We start from the raw sequence: 16,429 nt of genomic DNA on the forward strand, positions 1-16,429 counted from the left end.
AAATTGGAGGAACAGCACCTCATATTTCCTTTGGACAGCTTACAACCCAGCGATATGAATATTGATCTCTCTAACTTCAAGTAGCCCTTGCTTTCCCTCTCTCTCCATCCCTCCCCCGCCCTAGTTCTCCATCTACTTTCACTGTTCTAATTAATTTTACTGTTTGCATGCTTCGTTCTCATCTTCCCCTCAACCAACAATGAACCTTTCTACATTTCCTTGAACATTGTCTGCTTTGATCTGTCGTTTTCACACCTTATCCTTCCATATCTCTAGTTTCCCTCTCCCCTGACTTTCAGTCTGAAGAAGTGTCTTGACCCGAAACATCACCCATTCCTTCTCTCCAGAGATGCCACCAGTCCCGCTGAGTTACTCCAGCATTTTGTGTCTAACCTCAGAGGACTGATAGGGTGAGATATAGGGATGGCAAGATGAAGGTTGAATAACCTTGTTAAAAAAGATTTAAAGCGCAGTTGCTGGAAATCTGAAATAAAAACAGAAAATGCTAGAAACACTCAGAAAGTCATGCAGCATCTGTGGAAATGGAAACTGAAACAGAAACTGAATTAGTGTTTCAGATTGATGACACCTCATTGAGCTGAAGCATTAAAGTTTCTTCTTCCACGGATCTGCCTGATTTGCCAAGTGTTTTCAGCACTCACTGTTTTTATGTTGAAGGACCACGTTGTTTCTTTCACTCCATCAATAACTACTTAAACTGGTCAAAATTCATGCTTGATAACAACTTTCATTTTTACATTATCTCTCACGTAGCTAAATATCCACACTGCTTCACAAGAACTCTAACAAAACAAAAATTGACACCGATTCATTTAAAGAGATATTAGATGACCAGAAGCTCAATTGAAGAAATTGATTTTAAAGAGGATCTTAAATACCCAATGAGAAGCAGAAAGATTGGAAGAGGGAATTCTAAGGCTGAAGATTAAGGCAACTGTAGTCACACTGTTCAAAATGGGGGAAATAAACCAATCATATTCAGTAATCTTGTCTAAAAGTAAATTATTTGCTTTCTTCCCAATTTGTATATTATATATTTTTTATTGGAATTATTTCTTTTTTCTGCTGTGTAAGAGAGGCAGCTTTGTGTTCAATATTTGTATTTTATAATTTGAATGCTATGATGTATTATTTGCTGTGATTTTGTGAGCATTTAGCATTATTTTTTTTATTATTTAATCATTATTGTTGGTGTCTGACATTACTTTATATAAAAAAATCATTGAACATCCTGCCTATGTGTTTTGTTAATACCCACCGGCAAATGCATTAATTCCACACAACCAGAAAATGAACTAATAATGGACAGGTTGCAATAAACTGAATGTAGTTCATCTGCTGATTCTATCCCTCTTTCACCCAAGGGAGTAGGGAAAGGGAGTTCAGTTGCTGTGTAAGTACCAGTAGTATAAACAGGCTTGTGATGATTTAGTACTGCCCTTTAGGGTGATCAGAAACGGATTCTTCTTCACCATAAACTACCAACAGGGAGAGATCCATCCAAAGGCTTTTTCATTCACATTTTCCATGGAAAGGAGAGGTAAAATCTTTAACATTATGAAGATGACTGGCCTTGTGCCTTAAGTGTACAGCGAGGAACTGATCGTGAGTAAACAAAATGTGGAATTGAGAAGACGTTTATCCACCCAGGGTACAGTGAGAATGTGGAACCCGCTCCCATTGGGAGAGGTTGAGTTGACTATGGGGGAAGGGTGGGGGAATGTAAGGAGATGCTGAATAAACACATGAGGCAAATATGAATGGAAGGATATGCTGATGAGTGCAAGGGAGTGGAATAGGACGAGGATTGCTGGACTGTAAAATCCAGCATTAGGCCAAAGGGTTTATTTCTTTACTACGAATTGTGTCAGCATGGACAAGTTGGGCCGAAGGGCCTTTTTCTGTGCTTTTCTACATTTACCATGTCATTATGTAAAGACCAAAACTCAATGAAACATTTCCTTTTCATGCAGAGTGTACATCACATCAAACACGGTGTGATGCCAAAGTTAATTTTGTTTCCTATTAAAACTAGATCCCTTGGATAATCTTAATTTTCATCTTCACATCCATTTGAACAAACCAACCTTTAATTTGAAAGTAAATATTCATGACACTGGTGGAATCCCTTATGTGCAACCTGCTTGAGATTAATTTGATAAATTACCATTTGAAGCCCCAATAAGTCTTTATGCAGCTCAAATACAACAAGATAAATCCTAGACTATGATACTACAAGGTAAATATGCTTATCCGCAACACCATTATCTGGGCCCTAATTCACCCCAAGTCACATCCACTCACTCTGTTATAGGAAAGATGTTGTTCAGCTGGAAAGGGTATTGAGAAAATTTATGAAGATGTTGCCAGGACTCGAGGGCTTGGGTTATGGGGAGAGGTTGATCGGGCTAGGACTTTAGGACTCCTAGCACTTCCTGGAGTGCAGGAGATGAGGGGTGATCTTATAAACATTTATAAGATCTTGAGAGGAATAGATATTGTAAATGCACTAAGTCTTTTAACCAGAATTGGGGAATCGAGAGCCAGGGGACATAGGTTTAAGGTGAGGGGGGGAAAGATTTAATTGGAACTTGAGGGGCAACCTTTTTACAGAAAGGGTGGTAGGTAAATGGAACGAGCTGCAGGTGGAGGTAGTTGAGGCAGGTACTATCACAACGTTTAAGAAACATTTAGACAGGTACATGTTTGCTGGCGCCCTTTATGTGGTGACTCTTTGCATACCTTGGGTATGCAAAGGAAAGAATATAATTGTGACGTCACATGTGACAATAAAGTATAAAATAATCATGATTGGATAGGTTTAGAGGGATATGGGCCAAACATCCATGGGGGGGGGGCAATGTAAGGAGTACATTGGTCGGTGTGGGCAAGTTGGGCCGAAGGGCCGGTTTCCACGCTGTATGACTATGATGCCAACCCATCCTATACTCAACACCACCGCCCACCCAGCTCCTCTGCTGGCAGCGCCTCCATTTTATAATTCACATTCTGTTTACATTGAATGGCGGTGCTGGCTCGAAGGGCCGAATGGCCTACCCCTGCACCTATTGTCTACATGTCTCCATGGCTTCCTCTCCTCCCATCAATCTCTGCAACCTCCTGCAACCCTCCAAAATCTCTGCAGTCCTCCAGTATTGGCCTCTTGGAAATCCCAGATTTAACCACTCCATCCCAGTGACCTTCTTTCTGCTTCCAAGGACTCATTCTCTGGAATTCCTTCTTTAAGTTTGTGATGCACAAGGAGTCCATTGAGAACATAGTGACCGTGCATCAGGAGGAAGAACTGTCCAGGCTAATTCCAGCTTCCATTGTGCGGCTCTGCAAAGCACAGCTCACAGCACAGGTACACAGCCAGGTACCTCCTGCCACCACCAGACCTCCAGGCAGTGAACCTGGGACTCTTCAAAGCAAAAACTGAGCCTGTGCCTCTTCAGCAGGTCGGGCGGCATCTGTTGGTAGAGGGACAACGTTAACGTTCCAGATTTAGGACCCTTCACCAGAAACCAGTTTCTGCTTTTTTTTCCAAAAAAATTGCAACATGTGCAGCTTTTTTTATGTTTGCACCAGTGGTTTTGGTTTCTGTTTCTCTTTCTCTCTCTCTCTTCTCTCTTCTCACTCTCTAAAATCTCTCTCTCTCTAAAATCTCTCTCTCTCTCTCTCTCTCTCTCTCTCTCTCTCTCTAAAATCTCTCTCTCTCTCTCTCTCTCTAAAATCTCTCTCTCTCTCTAAAATCACTCAACAGTGTACACATGTGGGTCAGTGTCACATGTTGACCAACGGTCACCTCCTGGGGCATCTTACCCTGACTCTATTGGTAAGGACAAGTTGGTTTCAATGTTGTCTCTGGCAGAGTTGGCAACACCTTCACTCTGGGGCCGAGTTGTGCAGATTGATCAGCCTGTCTGGCAATCAAGTACTTTCCCCTCACAGTCCAGTGAATGCACCAAGGTAAGAGTGAGCCACTTGTCCTGTGTCATCGAAGGTTGTTCACAATCAATGTGTAAGAAGGAACTGCAGCTGCTGGTTTGAAGCGAAGATAGAGACAAACTGCTGGAGTAACTGAGCAGGCCAGACAGCATCTCTGGAGAGCATCTCTGGAGTGACGTCACCCATTCCTTCTATCCGGAGATGCTGCCTGTCCCGCTGAGTTACTCCAGCGTTTTGTCTCTATCTTTTTCACGACAAAACCTATAATTCATAACAACATATCTTAATGGTCTAAAAGTTGTCTTGGCATCACACAGGAGAGCCATTTCAGTCCTAAATGGCCTACCCCTCATTCTTAAACTGTGACCCGTGGTTCTGGACTCCCCGAATATCGGGAACATTTTTCCTGCATCTAGCCTGTCCAATCCTTTAAGAATTTTATATGTTTCTATAAGATCCTTCTAAATTCCAGTGAATACAAGCCCAGTCGACCCATTCTTTCATCATATGTCAGTTCCGCCATCCCGGAATTAACCTGGTGAGACTACGCTGCACTCCCTCAATAGCAATAATGTCCTTCCTCAAATTAGGAGACCAAAATTGCACACAATTCTCCAGCTATTAACTGTACTGCAGTTTGGGACTGACAGGTTTCCGGATGCTACAGTGATCCAAGGATAGGAGGAGCGGGCAGGAGATTGGACCCGAGGCATGGAATCAAATGGAGCAGCAAACTTGAGGGTCTGAATGACTTCCCCCTGCAACTATTCATACAGTTCTGTTGCTTCATTGATGGTCTCTTTTGTTTCAAATACAGTATGGCAGAAAATATTATTTAAACAGTAATAATGTAAATCATGCTTTCTGTTTAATCGTGGTAAAAACTTGATACAATGATTTTGACAGGAGAGAGTAAAACAGAAACCCATTTTTAATCTTAATTTAAAATAATTGGTAAAAGTGCCGCTAGGAACATGAGGAAAGTTTATTCATGTAGAAAGTTGTTGAGATTTGCAACAAACTGCCTGAAAGGGCAGCAGAAGCAAATTTATTCGGGGCATTCGTTTATCATTATAAATTTAGATAAATGCTTAAAAAGGAAACACTGGGAAAGCTTAAGAGACAGACCAAGGGGAACTTAGATAGACCAAGGCACATTGGATAGCTCTTTCAAAGGGCCTCAGATCCACGGCAGGTACACTTTAATGCGGATAAATGTGAGGTTGTGCACTTTGTTTTTAAAAGCAGAAACTGAAATTATTATTAGAATGGCAACAGATTAGGAAATTGGGAAGAAGCAACAAGACTGATTATTCCCTTTTCTCCTCTGTCCCGTCAGACAGTAGACACAAACATTTGAAACATGTACCACTAGATGTATATCAGCTTTCCCCCAGTATTATCAGCCTCGTGGAAGATCTTTCTCTAAATTCTGATACTTGAAGCAAGAATAACAGCAGGAACTGATCGGAGGCAGGTATTTGTATGAAACTTAGAAAAAGAGGCAGGCGTAGTCTTTTAGTCTTTTAAAGTCTGTACCACCATTGGACATGATCACAATTGCTAAACCACCTCAGTGCCCTGTTCCCACCTTCTCCCCATATCCTTAGATCCCAAGGGCATGAAGAGATGTAATCTACCTCCTTCCTGAATATATGTAATGACTTGGCCTTCACAGCCTTCTGCAGTTGAGTGTCTCCTGATCTTGGTTCCAAATAGCATGCCCCTTATGATATCCCCTCTCATTCTGCTGAACTAAAGTGAACGTAAGCCTGATGGTCTCATCTATCCTCATATGTCAGTCTTGCCATCCCAGAGATCAGACCAGTGAGCCTTCACCGCGATCTTTCTTTGTCAAGAACATCCTTCCTCAGATAAGGTGATCAGACCTCAACACTAAATTTCAGATCAGGTCTCACCAAGGCACAGCAGCTGCAACACAACATCCTTACCCCCGTACTCAAATCCTCTTGCAATTAACACCAACGCACCGTTCGTCTTGCAGTACCTGAGCACTTGCATTCAACAGGTGGTATTCAAGGACACTGGCATTGATTTATTATTGTCACATATACCGAGATTCAGTGAAAAACATTATCCATGCTATCTCGACAAGGCACACCATACATGAGTACATCAGGTAACGCAAAAGAGAAAATAAACAGAGTACAGAATATAGTGTTAAAGCGACAAAGAAAGTGCAGATGATAAAAAGTGCTTGGGGCGCAATGAAGTAGATTGGAAGATCGGAAAATTCAACCTTTTAACGTCTTCTGAAAGTATCACATCCACTTGTTTTCCTTATCTACAGGTTACATTCCCAAGAAATCCAAATGGATTTGTTCAACATGATTTCCCTTTCATAAACTCATCCTGGCTTTGTCTAATCTAAGTTGTACCCATCAACAGTTCCAAGAAGAAACTTGAAGCCAGACCAAAATATATGTTAAAGGGGCCAATTGTACTCACTTTTTGACCAGCAATTTGTAAGCTACTTCCTTCCCTTAGGTCAGCATTACCTTCTGCACCTGTACTCAACGTGTGGAAGTACTGACCACGTTGGAGTCAGGTGTCAGTGCATCTAATCTCTTGCTCTGCTGCTGGACTGACCACTGAGACCATAGGTTAGTCCAAATCTTCCCGAGCTGGGAAACTAGATGCACTTCATATCTGCCCTCCCTAGCTTTACATCGTCCTTGGGCTGACAAATCTGGAACACTACCATTCATCTGAATAGAGCCACCGACCTTCATTAAAAAAAAGTAAGTAATGATTATGTTTTTTTTTTTTCTTTTTCTTTGCTTCACTTTATGTTTATGCCCTCAACTAATTTAGAGTACTTGATATATATGCAACCACGTTTAATTTTTTGTAATTATTTTTAGATAATTTTGTTTTATTTAATTAGATATATTTTCAACAATTTCTAAACGGTGCAGTGGTACAGTGGTGCAGCTGGTAGAGCTGCTACCTCACAGTGCCAGAGACATGGGATCGATCTTCACCTCGGGTGCTGTCTGTGTGGAGTTTCCTTGTTTTCCCTGGAACCGCGAGGGTTTCCTTTGGGTGCTCAAAGACGTGCGTGTTTGCAGGTTAAATGGCCTCTGTAAATTGTCCCTAGCGTGCAAGGTGTGAATGTGAAAGTGAAAGTATCATAGAACAAGTGTGAAGGGGTGATCAATGGTCGGTATGGGCCCTGTGGGCTGAAGTACCTATCTCCATGTTGCATCTTTCAATCAAATAACTCTGATCACTCAGAAACTTAGAGAATGGCTTTTGATTTATTACAAAGCCATCAGGCAGATCCAGGGCTGATTTCACCATCTGAGGTAGGGCAGCTTCTCATGAATTGTTCTGCAGCAAGCCAAGGCTTCAAGAAATCTAGCTGCAAAAAATAAATGAGACCATCGGAGCAGCATGGGGTGGGATGGGGAGGGAGAAAACCCCTTGGTCTGGGCTATCTCAACTACAATTCAGGAACTATCACCATCACTGAGTATCAGTTGATACTTCTTGGGCTACAGGGGAGGAGAGAGTTATGGAGAACAGACTAGGAAAGTAGGGTTGAAGCCAAGATGTTATCAGTCATGATCTTATTGAATAACAGTCTTAGGAACTTTTCCTACATTTATTCCTCATATTTTTAGATTTTTATGATCTTGGTGTAATAATGTACTTCTGAAGGACTGATATGTTGGTGATTTTTGATGACAGTGTGTTCAGTGTAATTTTACCAAGCAATAACCTGTAGGATCATATAGAATTATATAAAACATTAGGCCAAATGGACCCGTTGGGCCTAAACCTCTCCTGCATTGGCGCAGCACCCTCTCCACGCCCCCCCCCCCCCCCACTCCCCTCTCCCACCCCCTCCCCTCCCCCCTCCCTCCCTCCCTCCCCCTCCCCTCCTCCCTCTCCCCCTCGCTCCCTCCTCCCCCTCCCCCTCCCTCCCTCCACTCCCCCTCCTTCCCTCCACCCCTCCCCCTCTCCCTCCTCCCCCCTCCCTCCTCCCCTCCCCTTCCCATCCCCACTCCCCCTCCTTGCCCTCACCTTCCCCTCTCCCCTTCCCCCTCCCCCCCACTCCATCCCCCTCAACCCCCCTTATCCTCCCTCCTCCCCCTCCCTCCCTCCACCCCCCTCCCCTCCCTCCCTCCATCCACCCCTCCCCCTCTCCCTCCTCCCCCTCCCTCCCCCTCCCTCCTCCCCTCCCCTTCCCATCCCCCTCCCCCCCTTGCCCTCACCTTCCCCTCTCCCCTTCCCCCTCCCTGTGCAGAGTCTGTACGTTCTCCCTGTGACTGCGTGGGTTTTCTCCAAGTGCTCGGTTTCCTCCAACTTTCGAAAAAGTGCAGGTTTGTAAGTTAATTGGCTTCTGTAAATTGTTCCTAGAGTATAGGATGTAAAAGGGGGACAACAATGTATGGGTGATCAAAGGTCTGCGCGGACTCGATGGGCCGAAGGGCCTGTTTCCACACTGTATCTCTAAATTGAACTAAACTAATTAAATCTCTTAACTGTGTGTCTTCATGAAGTTTACTATACTGCTTCCAAGATCCTTAAACTGTCTTAACAAAGGTACAGGTTAAAGCAATTTCCTTCAAAAATGAATCCTTAAATTATCCAATGTAATAACTAATAAAAGAAGCTATACAGTATTTAATATTCCAGTGAAAGCTCACTCATTACAGTTATATTTTTAGTAATTTGGGCATTTATATTTGAATGTAAATAAATAAAAGTGAGTTATAAATATATTTACCAAAATTAATACAATATTTATCAGTCATTTCTTCGGGAAGGGACTATAAATGTTTAATGAAATGAGTCGTGTGCATGGAAATGAAGAATATATTCATTGGCATTATCGGAGATACATGTGTTTAAGGAATTATTCAGAATCACCATGCACATGCCTGGTTTATGTGGGATTATTCTTTGCCTAGTTTGTGTGGGATTGTCCAGCGTTTTGTGCATGATCCCCTTCTGACTTGTGGCTGTGCGTTGATCTGCCACTGTCATTATTCCTGGTCTGTATCGTCATTGCTCACTGACCTGCTCGAATATTCAAGCACTTTTTACACATGGTATATGGAATTCATTTCTGACAGATTGACCTGCTCTGGAGGCTCCTGGATTTCAAAATATGCACTTTACCCTCACTCCTCCCTCTCTCTGTGATTCATCCAGCCCTACAAAACTGAAATCTCTGCCTCCTCCAATCTTGGCTCGTTGCATATTTCCAAGCCCCTAAAACCAACCTCATTCATTAAGGTTTTGGTCACCTGTCCTAATACCATCTCAGGTAACTTATGAAAATTAACAGGTCTCACACTGGGTGGAAAGACTCTCTCCCAGAGCTCCTTCTTAGTTAGTATTAGATTTTCTTCAATAAATGTTCCAGGGAAACACGTTAGGAGAATGCATTACCCTAAAGGCGTTATATAAGTGTAAGAGTTTGTTGCGATTACATACATTGAAATGCTCAGACCATAAGCCATGCAGTGGCCAATTGGAGTTCTGTTCCCCCAACATGTGATGGAGACTACATCACATTCTACACATATTGAAATGCGGTGGCTCATCATAAATATTTCACAGAATGGTTCTTCACAAGCGCTCAGAAATTCCCTCTGTGCTGCTGGAGTATTAGGCTTTGTAGACGCAGTGACTGGCAAGAACTGTATGAGACACGAAAGCGGTCTCCTCAGGCTTTGTTAATAAATTATTCAGATGTGCTTTTCACTGGCAATGCACTGATCGAGCTGCTGAAACAAAATGCTACAGATGCTGGAAAGCTGCTCAGAAACAAAAGGTGCCAGAATGACCAGCAGGTCAAGAAAAAAAATTGAATCTATCTAGCATCCTTCACCTCCCTTTCAAAACAGCCCAAAGTTGGAGTTTAGCCACTGATCTAACGCAGAGGCATAACAGCCTATTTATGCACAGCAAGCTTCCTAAATCCAGGACAGTTATGTAAAGGGGGATAGTCTTATTAAAAAATCTTTCATAATAAATAGCTGCATTAAAAACATCTGCACTTGGTTTCCATATATAAATACATCAATTAATATATTAATTGAAAGGAACAAGTGCCAGTAGTTAATGCCCTTAGAGAAGTAAACTTCTGATGGTAGACAATTTATGAATAGGCTACTATGTTTATTACACGAAGTACACCGCATTTACCAGAGAGAAACAGGCCATTTAGCCAAACTAGTGTTTGTTTCCTCAACCCAAGCCCCCCCCCTCCCCTCCCCCACCTCCCCTCCCCCACCTCCCCCCCCCCCCCTTTCACCTTCCCATCATTCCCCTCCACTCCTTTCTCCCTCATGCCTTTCACCTGCCTCATCTCACACTCATCTCTGCAGTTTACCCAACTTCATCCTGGGCTGTAGAGCCCACCGCTGTCTGGGTAAAGACGTTTCTCCTGAATTCCTGATTGGATTTATTTGTTCTGCTCCGGCATTAATGACTCCTGATTCTGGACATCCCCAGAACTGGAAACCTCTGCACATCTATTTAGTCACATCCTTTAATAACCTTAATGCTGACCCTGTCAGGTCACTCCTGAACCATTTCCTCTACTGAAAAGATTGCCAATTTGTTTAGTCTTCCTTGATATAATATTACTCCTGCGTCCCGTTATTATTCTACTGAATCTTCTTTGCAATCTCCCAGTTCTCTCTCCACCCTTTGCATCAATGCACTCCCAATTAATGCAGTAACTTGTTGAAATTACTTGGAATTACAGAGTGCTATTAATTAATTCAAATGATAGAAGTATAATTCCCGCTTGACATTTATATCTCATATTATTAATCCATCTGGCATTTTCCTACTCAATCTTCAAAGGATAATGATTCATCATCTTATTTTCTACTCCTGTCAATTACTCAAACTGTTCAAACTATTTCCCTGAACACATTGAATTTCAAACATGGAGCAAGTTGATTTAACTAGACAGACACATTTCAAATGTAGAGCCCCTGTTTTTACTTTAGAATATTTTATTTTATATTTGAAATACCAAAAGTTTTCTGTTCAATTGGCCAGCAGCTCGTGAAGATAGAACAGGAATCAAGGAGAAAGAATTGATAGCATGCATTGATTTTAAGGAGTATGCAGAACAACTGGATGTGATCCCTTGCTGAGATAAGTTGTTTGAATTAGCTGGGAAATGCTGGTAGTTTTCTGCTGAATGTCTGCATGTCCACTTGCCCGGATGCCAGCAAGTTCAGGATCTCCACTCAAAAGCGATAGTCCCAACCTTGCTGGACTCCCCTGACAATTTCCACGATCCTCTCATGGAGTCTTGCTGAAGAGGACAAACTTGTTGACCTAACTATGAGGACAAACTTGCTGCCCTAACTGTGAGGAATTTGCCTATTGAATCTGCACCAGGTTAGATATGAGGCAGGAGCAAGAAACCCATTCACTGAATGCACAGAAAGAACAGTTGATAAAAGAGGTAGTTGGAAAGAAACTCCATTTTTTTTGGTTACTTCAGTTAATTATTAAGTGCAGTTTCTCGTAAAGCTATAATTTTTTTGGAAAAATATCAATATTATTATGCAGCACAGGGGTTCCGCAGGGAACAGTGCTAGCTCCATTCTTGTTCACCCTGTATACTGCGGACTTCAGGCACAGCTCTGCAAACTGCTATCTACAGAAGTTCTCTGGCGACTCTGCCATCGTCGGCCTCATCACAGGCGACGATGACAGGGTGTTCAGAGAACTGATCAAGGAGTTTGTGGACTGGTGCCTGCGGAACCGCCTCTGGTTCAACACGGGGAAAACCAGGGAGATGGTGGTGGATTTCCGCAGGCGCAGCCAGGTCCCCCTGACACCGGTGAACATCCAGGGAATGGACATCGGGAGGGTGGACTCTTATAAGTACCTGGGTGTTTACCTCAATAATAAATTGGACTGGTCGGAAAACATCAATGCGCTATACAAAAAGGCCCAGAGCAAACTTTATCTGCTGAGGAGACTCAAGTCCTTTGGAGTGCAGGGGGCACTATTAAGGACCTTCTACAACACTGTGGTTGCATCAGCCATTTTCTATGGAGTGGTCTACTGGAGCAGCAGCATCTCAGCAGCGGAGGGGAAGAGACTTGACAAGCTGGTCAGAAAGGCCAGCTCTGTCCTGGGTTTCCCCCTCGACTCAGTACAGGCGGTGGGTGATGGTAAAGTTAACATCGCTGCTGGACAACGACTCCCACCCCATGCAGGACACTGTCACTGCACTGAGTAGCTCCTTCAGTGGCAGACTCCTTCACCCCAAGTGCATGAAGGAGAGATATAGGAGGTCCTTCCTTCCCGCTGCTGTGAGACTGCACAACCAGCACTGCTCCCAGCAGATGAGTCAACAGTAACAGTTAAGGAATACACAATAAACTGATGACAATTTATCCTTGTCTTTACTTTTATTTATAATGAATGATCTCTTGCTATCCATTTTGCTGCTGTAACACTATAAATTTCCCCAGTGTGGAACGAATAAAGGAATATATTATTATTATTATTATTTAAATTTTTTTCATTCGTTTTTTTTAAGAAAGGTTTTTTAAAAATATTTCTGATTTGTTAGGGACACTCAGAAACACCATTCTCCCTTGACATGTATGACAAATAGCCAAACCCTATGGACTGGCTTATTTGACTGTCAATGTTTTATCCAGACATTCGCCGATTGCCCTGCCCCATTCACATGTTCCAGGCATGTTGCATGACATTGTTCAAGTAGATATCAAAGGATGCAGAGGAGCAAAGTCCAAATGTAGTCTGCGATAAGCATGGGTAGTTTGCCACCAAACAGGAAATGTTGGCCCATTTTCAGCCAACAGTTTGCCCAAAGCAGATCATAAAAATCATCCTACTTTACAGTGTCATCAATAAGCCATTAATAAAAGGCTAAAATTCTTCCGAATTAAAGGAGGCTATTTACTCCATAGGTTTGATTCTCAGATACAGCTCTCCAATAGTTCCACAGTTCCTTCTGTCCTTTTGCCAGCGACTTTTGCCAGAGGTTGATCAGTGTCAACCTCTTACTACTTCCCTTCATCGTCCTGTTGAATCTGCTCATAAGCACATTAATCTGTTTCCTCTCAAGGATCCCTCTGAAAAAGAAGGAAGCATCCCAGAAATCTAGCCAACCATTGCCTACCATCAACTTCCCATCTCTAACCTGTCCTGTAATCAGCACCCACAAATCATTCATGCTTCATTTCATTCAATGTTTGCAGAAATAGTTGCTCTTATGACCTGCACAATGTTAAAGTCAATTGTACGAGCTATGCTTTGGCATACTTCTCTGGCTATGGTACAGCTTGTCTCCAGTTTACAAGTGCTCGACTTATGTGCTGCACGTACTGTACATACGAGCCGGCGTTTGGGAGACTGATGGGATGGATTTGCTGGCTGTTGTGGAGCTACAGGTGACTTTTCTTGACATCAGCTGGAAATTTGCCACATGAACCCTGGAAGAATACATTTATTATAACACAATGATGTCCATTTTGCGAATCCCATCTAGAGGCTCGCCACCCTGGCCAGCAGTATTGTTCTCTTTAAAACTATAAATCGCATTTCAAACCTTGTCTACGGCAAGATCTTTCAAAAGAACACTGGAAAAGGCTCAGGATAAAGTTATTAATATCAGCTTTACTGTTAAAAGAGATTTTAAATGCTTGTCCAGGAATCTATCCCTCTGCTCGCATCTCCGTCCACTCGGGGGAACGAGGTTTGCAGCCGTATATCTGACTTGTGAACAGTTCTCAAGAACCCTGCTGTAACCTGAGGAGGAATGGGGATGTAAATATACAGTATGAATAAAATGAGGCTTTGAATTCATTTTCACACCGTGCATAAATGGTCTCATCTTCTCATCATTCTCTGCCTAGAGCCTTGAAAATGAGAGCTGCTATTGAACACTAAAAAGCAATGCTTGGCATTTAGTGTTAATTGCCTCTGAATTGACATCCTCCTGTGCACTTTCACTAGGCCGGTTAGATTCATTCACCTTAGGGAGGCAGAGGGTTGCAGGTAGGACGGATTGGTCAAGGATGGTAGATTCCCTTCCCTAAATAACATCAGAATGTAAAATTTTCAAACAGAATCATTCAGGCCAAGTGACCTTTGCTGGCATTTATCTTCCACCTGACCCTCATCCCATCTCATCCTCATCCTTTGCTCCATTAGCTGTGCCTCAGTGGAAGCGTTGGTGTTGAAGGGTTCCACTCTCCCTCCAAACACTCAAGCAGAACAATGCAGGCTGGGTGGGTGCTGAACTCCATGCAATTGCACCTTTTTTCAGCACCGCACTGTAGATGGTGCTGTGGTTAGGTGACTGAAATCTCAAGTGAGTACAAGATCCCAGATCCTGCAGATGCCGGAATCTTGAAGAAGGGACCCAAAACATCCACAGGTGCTGCCTGACCCACTGAGTTCCTCCAGCAGTTTGCCTAAGACCCCAGTACACTATTCTGAAGAAGGAAACGAGAATTCGCCCTGGCCTCCTGACCAATTTTTAATCAAACATTTGACATCACTACAGCAGGGCATAATCACATCAACATCAGCAGAAGCTTGCTGTGCATTAATAAGCTGTGATATTTCCATCGTTGCAACTACAGCGACTACACTTTAAAGATGTGTTTTATTAGAGAAAAACAGGTCATATTTTCATATCCCCCCCAAAGATTGGGTTAAAAAGTGTAAATGCTTGCAAAGCGTCACATTCACAAGCAAGACATTTCTCACGTAAACTTTACTCCCTCTTTTGTAATTGGATTTCATGTAACAATAATAAACAGTAGCTGTTTAAACAAATATTATTGCCTTTTTCTCCAGGACACTGCGAGAGATTTACACTCCAACATTGTGACACAATAGCTACGGAATATTGAATGGCTTCCATGCTGTGGCTTTTATGTGACTCCAGAGCTCATTTCATTGCCCACTCAATCTCCAGAAAAATAATTACTTGTCTCCTATTTAATGCGTGCCGGCAGAAATAGCTATTTTTCTTTCATTTTCCTTATTAGATTCTACACTTTCAAAATATACCTAATAGCTCTGCACATGATTTGTGGTAATTCACTAAGTGGGATTATACCACCTTGTAACGCAGTGAGAGGTGATGAACATTGAAGGTGGTGAACATTATCAGAGAATAATGTGTTGGATGCAAAGGCTGGTGGGGTGAAAGGTGAGGGGAACTATCTTTGTCAATCTTCTGGTGGTGGAGAAAGAATAGGATTGCCAGACACAGAGGAGACATCGTGAGGTCTTCATCCATAACAGTAGAGGCAAACCCATGTTTAATGAAGAACGAGGACATCGGAGACGGGAGAAAGGGTTGTCGACCTTGCTAGAGGCCGGGTGGTGAAGAGAAGTGTAGTCAAGATAGCTGTAGGAGTTAGTGGGTTTGCAGTCAATAGTCTGTCCCCTGTAAGGGGAGGGATTGAGAGAGGTCTCAGTGATAGTCCAAGTGAATTTCAGGGTGATTCAGCATTGCAGTTCTTAGTGTCTTCTGAAATACATACTCCTTGGAATTTTAGATGAAGGAGAATCTGATTTCATAAACTGATCAATTTACTCCACTGGTTGAGTTGTCTCTCTCATATTCTCCCCTGCTTTCCATTCCACCTGCCACGCCTTCCAATGTGCAGAGATACCTTGGATGGATTTGTGAAGAAATTAGTGTAATCCAGGAGGAATTGGCTCAGTACCTGTAGATTGTAGAGGTAAGTACAGGGGGGAAGTCTCAATACCCAGGGGGTTCTGAAGCCCCAGAGCTTAACAGATGGTGAGATTCTACACTGGATGCACCAAATCTAATTAATCAAGTTGTCAAGCCTCTAGAATTGACCCAGAGCATCCAAGAATTGTCGATCAGTCTCCAGGACTCTCATCAGAAAGCAACATCACCAGCGGCCACAGGGGTTGAAAGATTGTTTGGCTGACAGCCAAGAATTAAGAATTAAGAATTAAGAACCATGTATTAAAAACTTTCCAATTGACAGACTTGGTGAGGATGGGCAGATCGGATGCCCTAAGGGACAGCATTTGTGTGGGGCAGTTCATGGGACCAGGTCTAATGACAGCTCCTCCAAGGATACATCTGGTGAGAGTCGGCAATCGCGCTGTGTACAGATAGCTCACCAATTGGTCATGTCATGCGTGAGCTTTGGTGGCCTGGTTTGGCAGTTCTTTCATGGATTCAACAATGTTTCCCCACAAGTATTATCACAAGCTTAGATCCCACAAATAATGCAACTGCTCTTTAACTTTTCTGTCCTTTTTCAGATTACTGTCTTCAGAATGGGCTCAGAGGGACATCAGGACATTGACTTGGCCATTCTAACGGCTCTCCTGAAAGGTAACAATTTCCCTCTGTACCATTGTTTCTCAACAGATGTAATGAATTGCTTTTGTCCTGGTATGATCCTAGTTCTCTGCA

The 16,429-nt window shown here is 42.8% G+C and overlaps 1 protein-coding gene across 11 annotated transcripts in view; it reads left to right on the plus strand.

Annotated features, from left to right (window-relative positions):
- trpm3 (transient receptor potential cation channel, subfamily M, member 3) overlaps positions 1-16,429 on the plus strand; it is a 394,480-nt gene that overhangs the window by 303,718 nt on the left and 74,333 nt on the right. For 10 of the 11 annotated variants that reach the window (XM_078395256.1, XM_078395261.1, XM_078395266.1 and 7 more), the window contains exon 9: positions 16,276-16,348. In XM_078395256.1, the coding sequence (XP_078251382.1) occupies positions 16,276-16,348 (73 nt within the window). Of the gene's footprint in view, positions 1-774; positions 1,203-16,275; positions 16,349-16,429 lie in introns of those variants that run through there. The other variant, XM_078395313.1, reaches the window with a different exon arrangement.

This window comes from Rhinoraja longicauda, chromosome 3 (genome assembly GCF_053455715.1).
Source record: "Rhinoraja longicauda isolate Sanriku21f chromosome 3, sRhiLon1.1, whole genome shotgun sequence".
Lineage (NCBI taxonomy): Eukaryota > Metazoa > Chordata > Chondrichthyes > Rajiformes > Arhynchobatidae > Rhinoraja > Rhinoraja longicauda.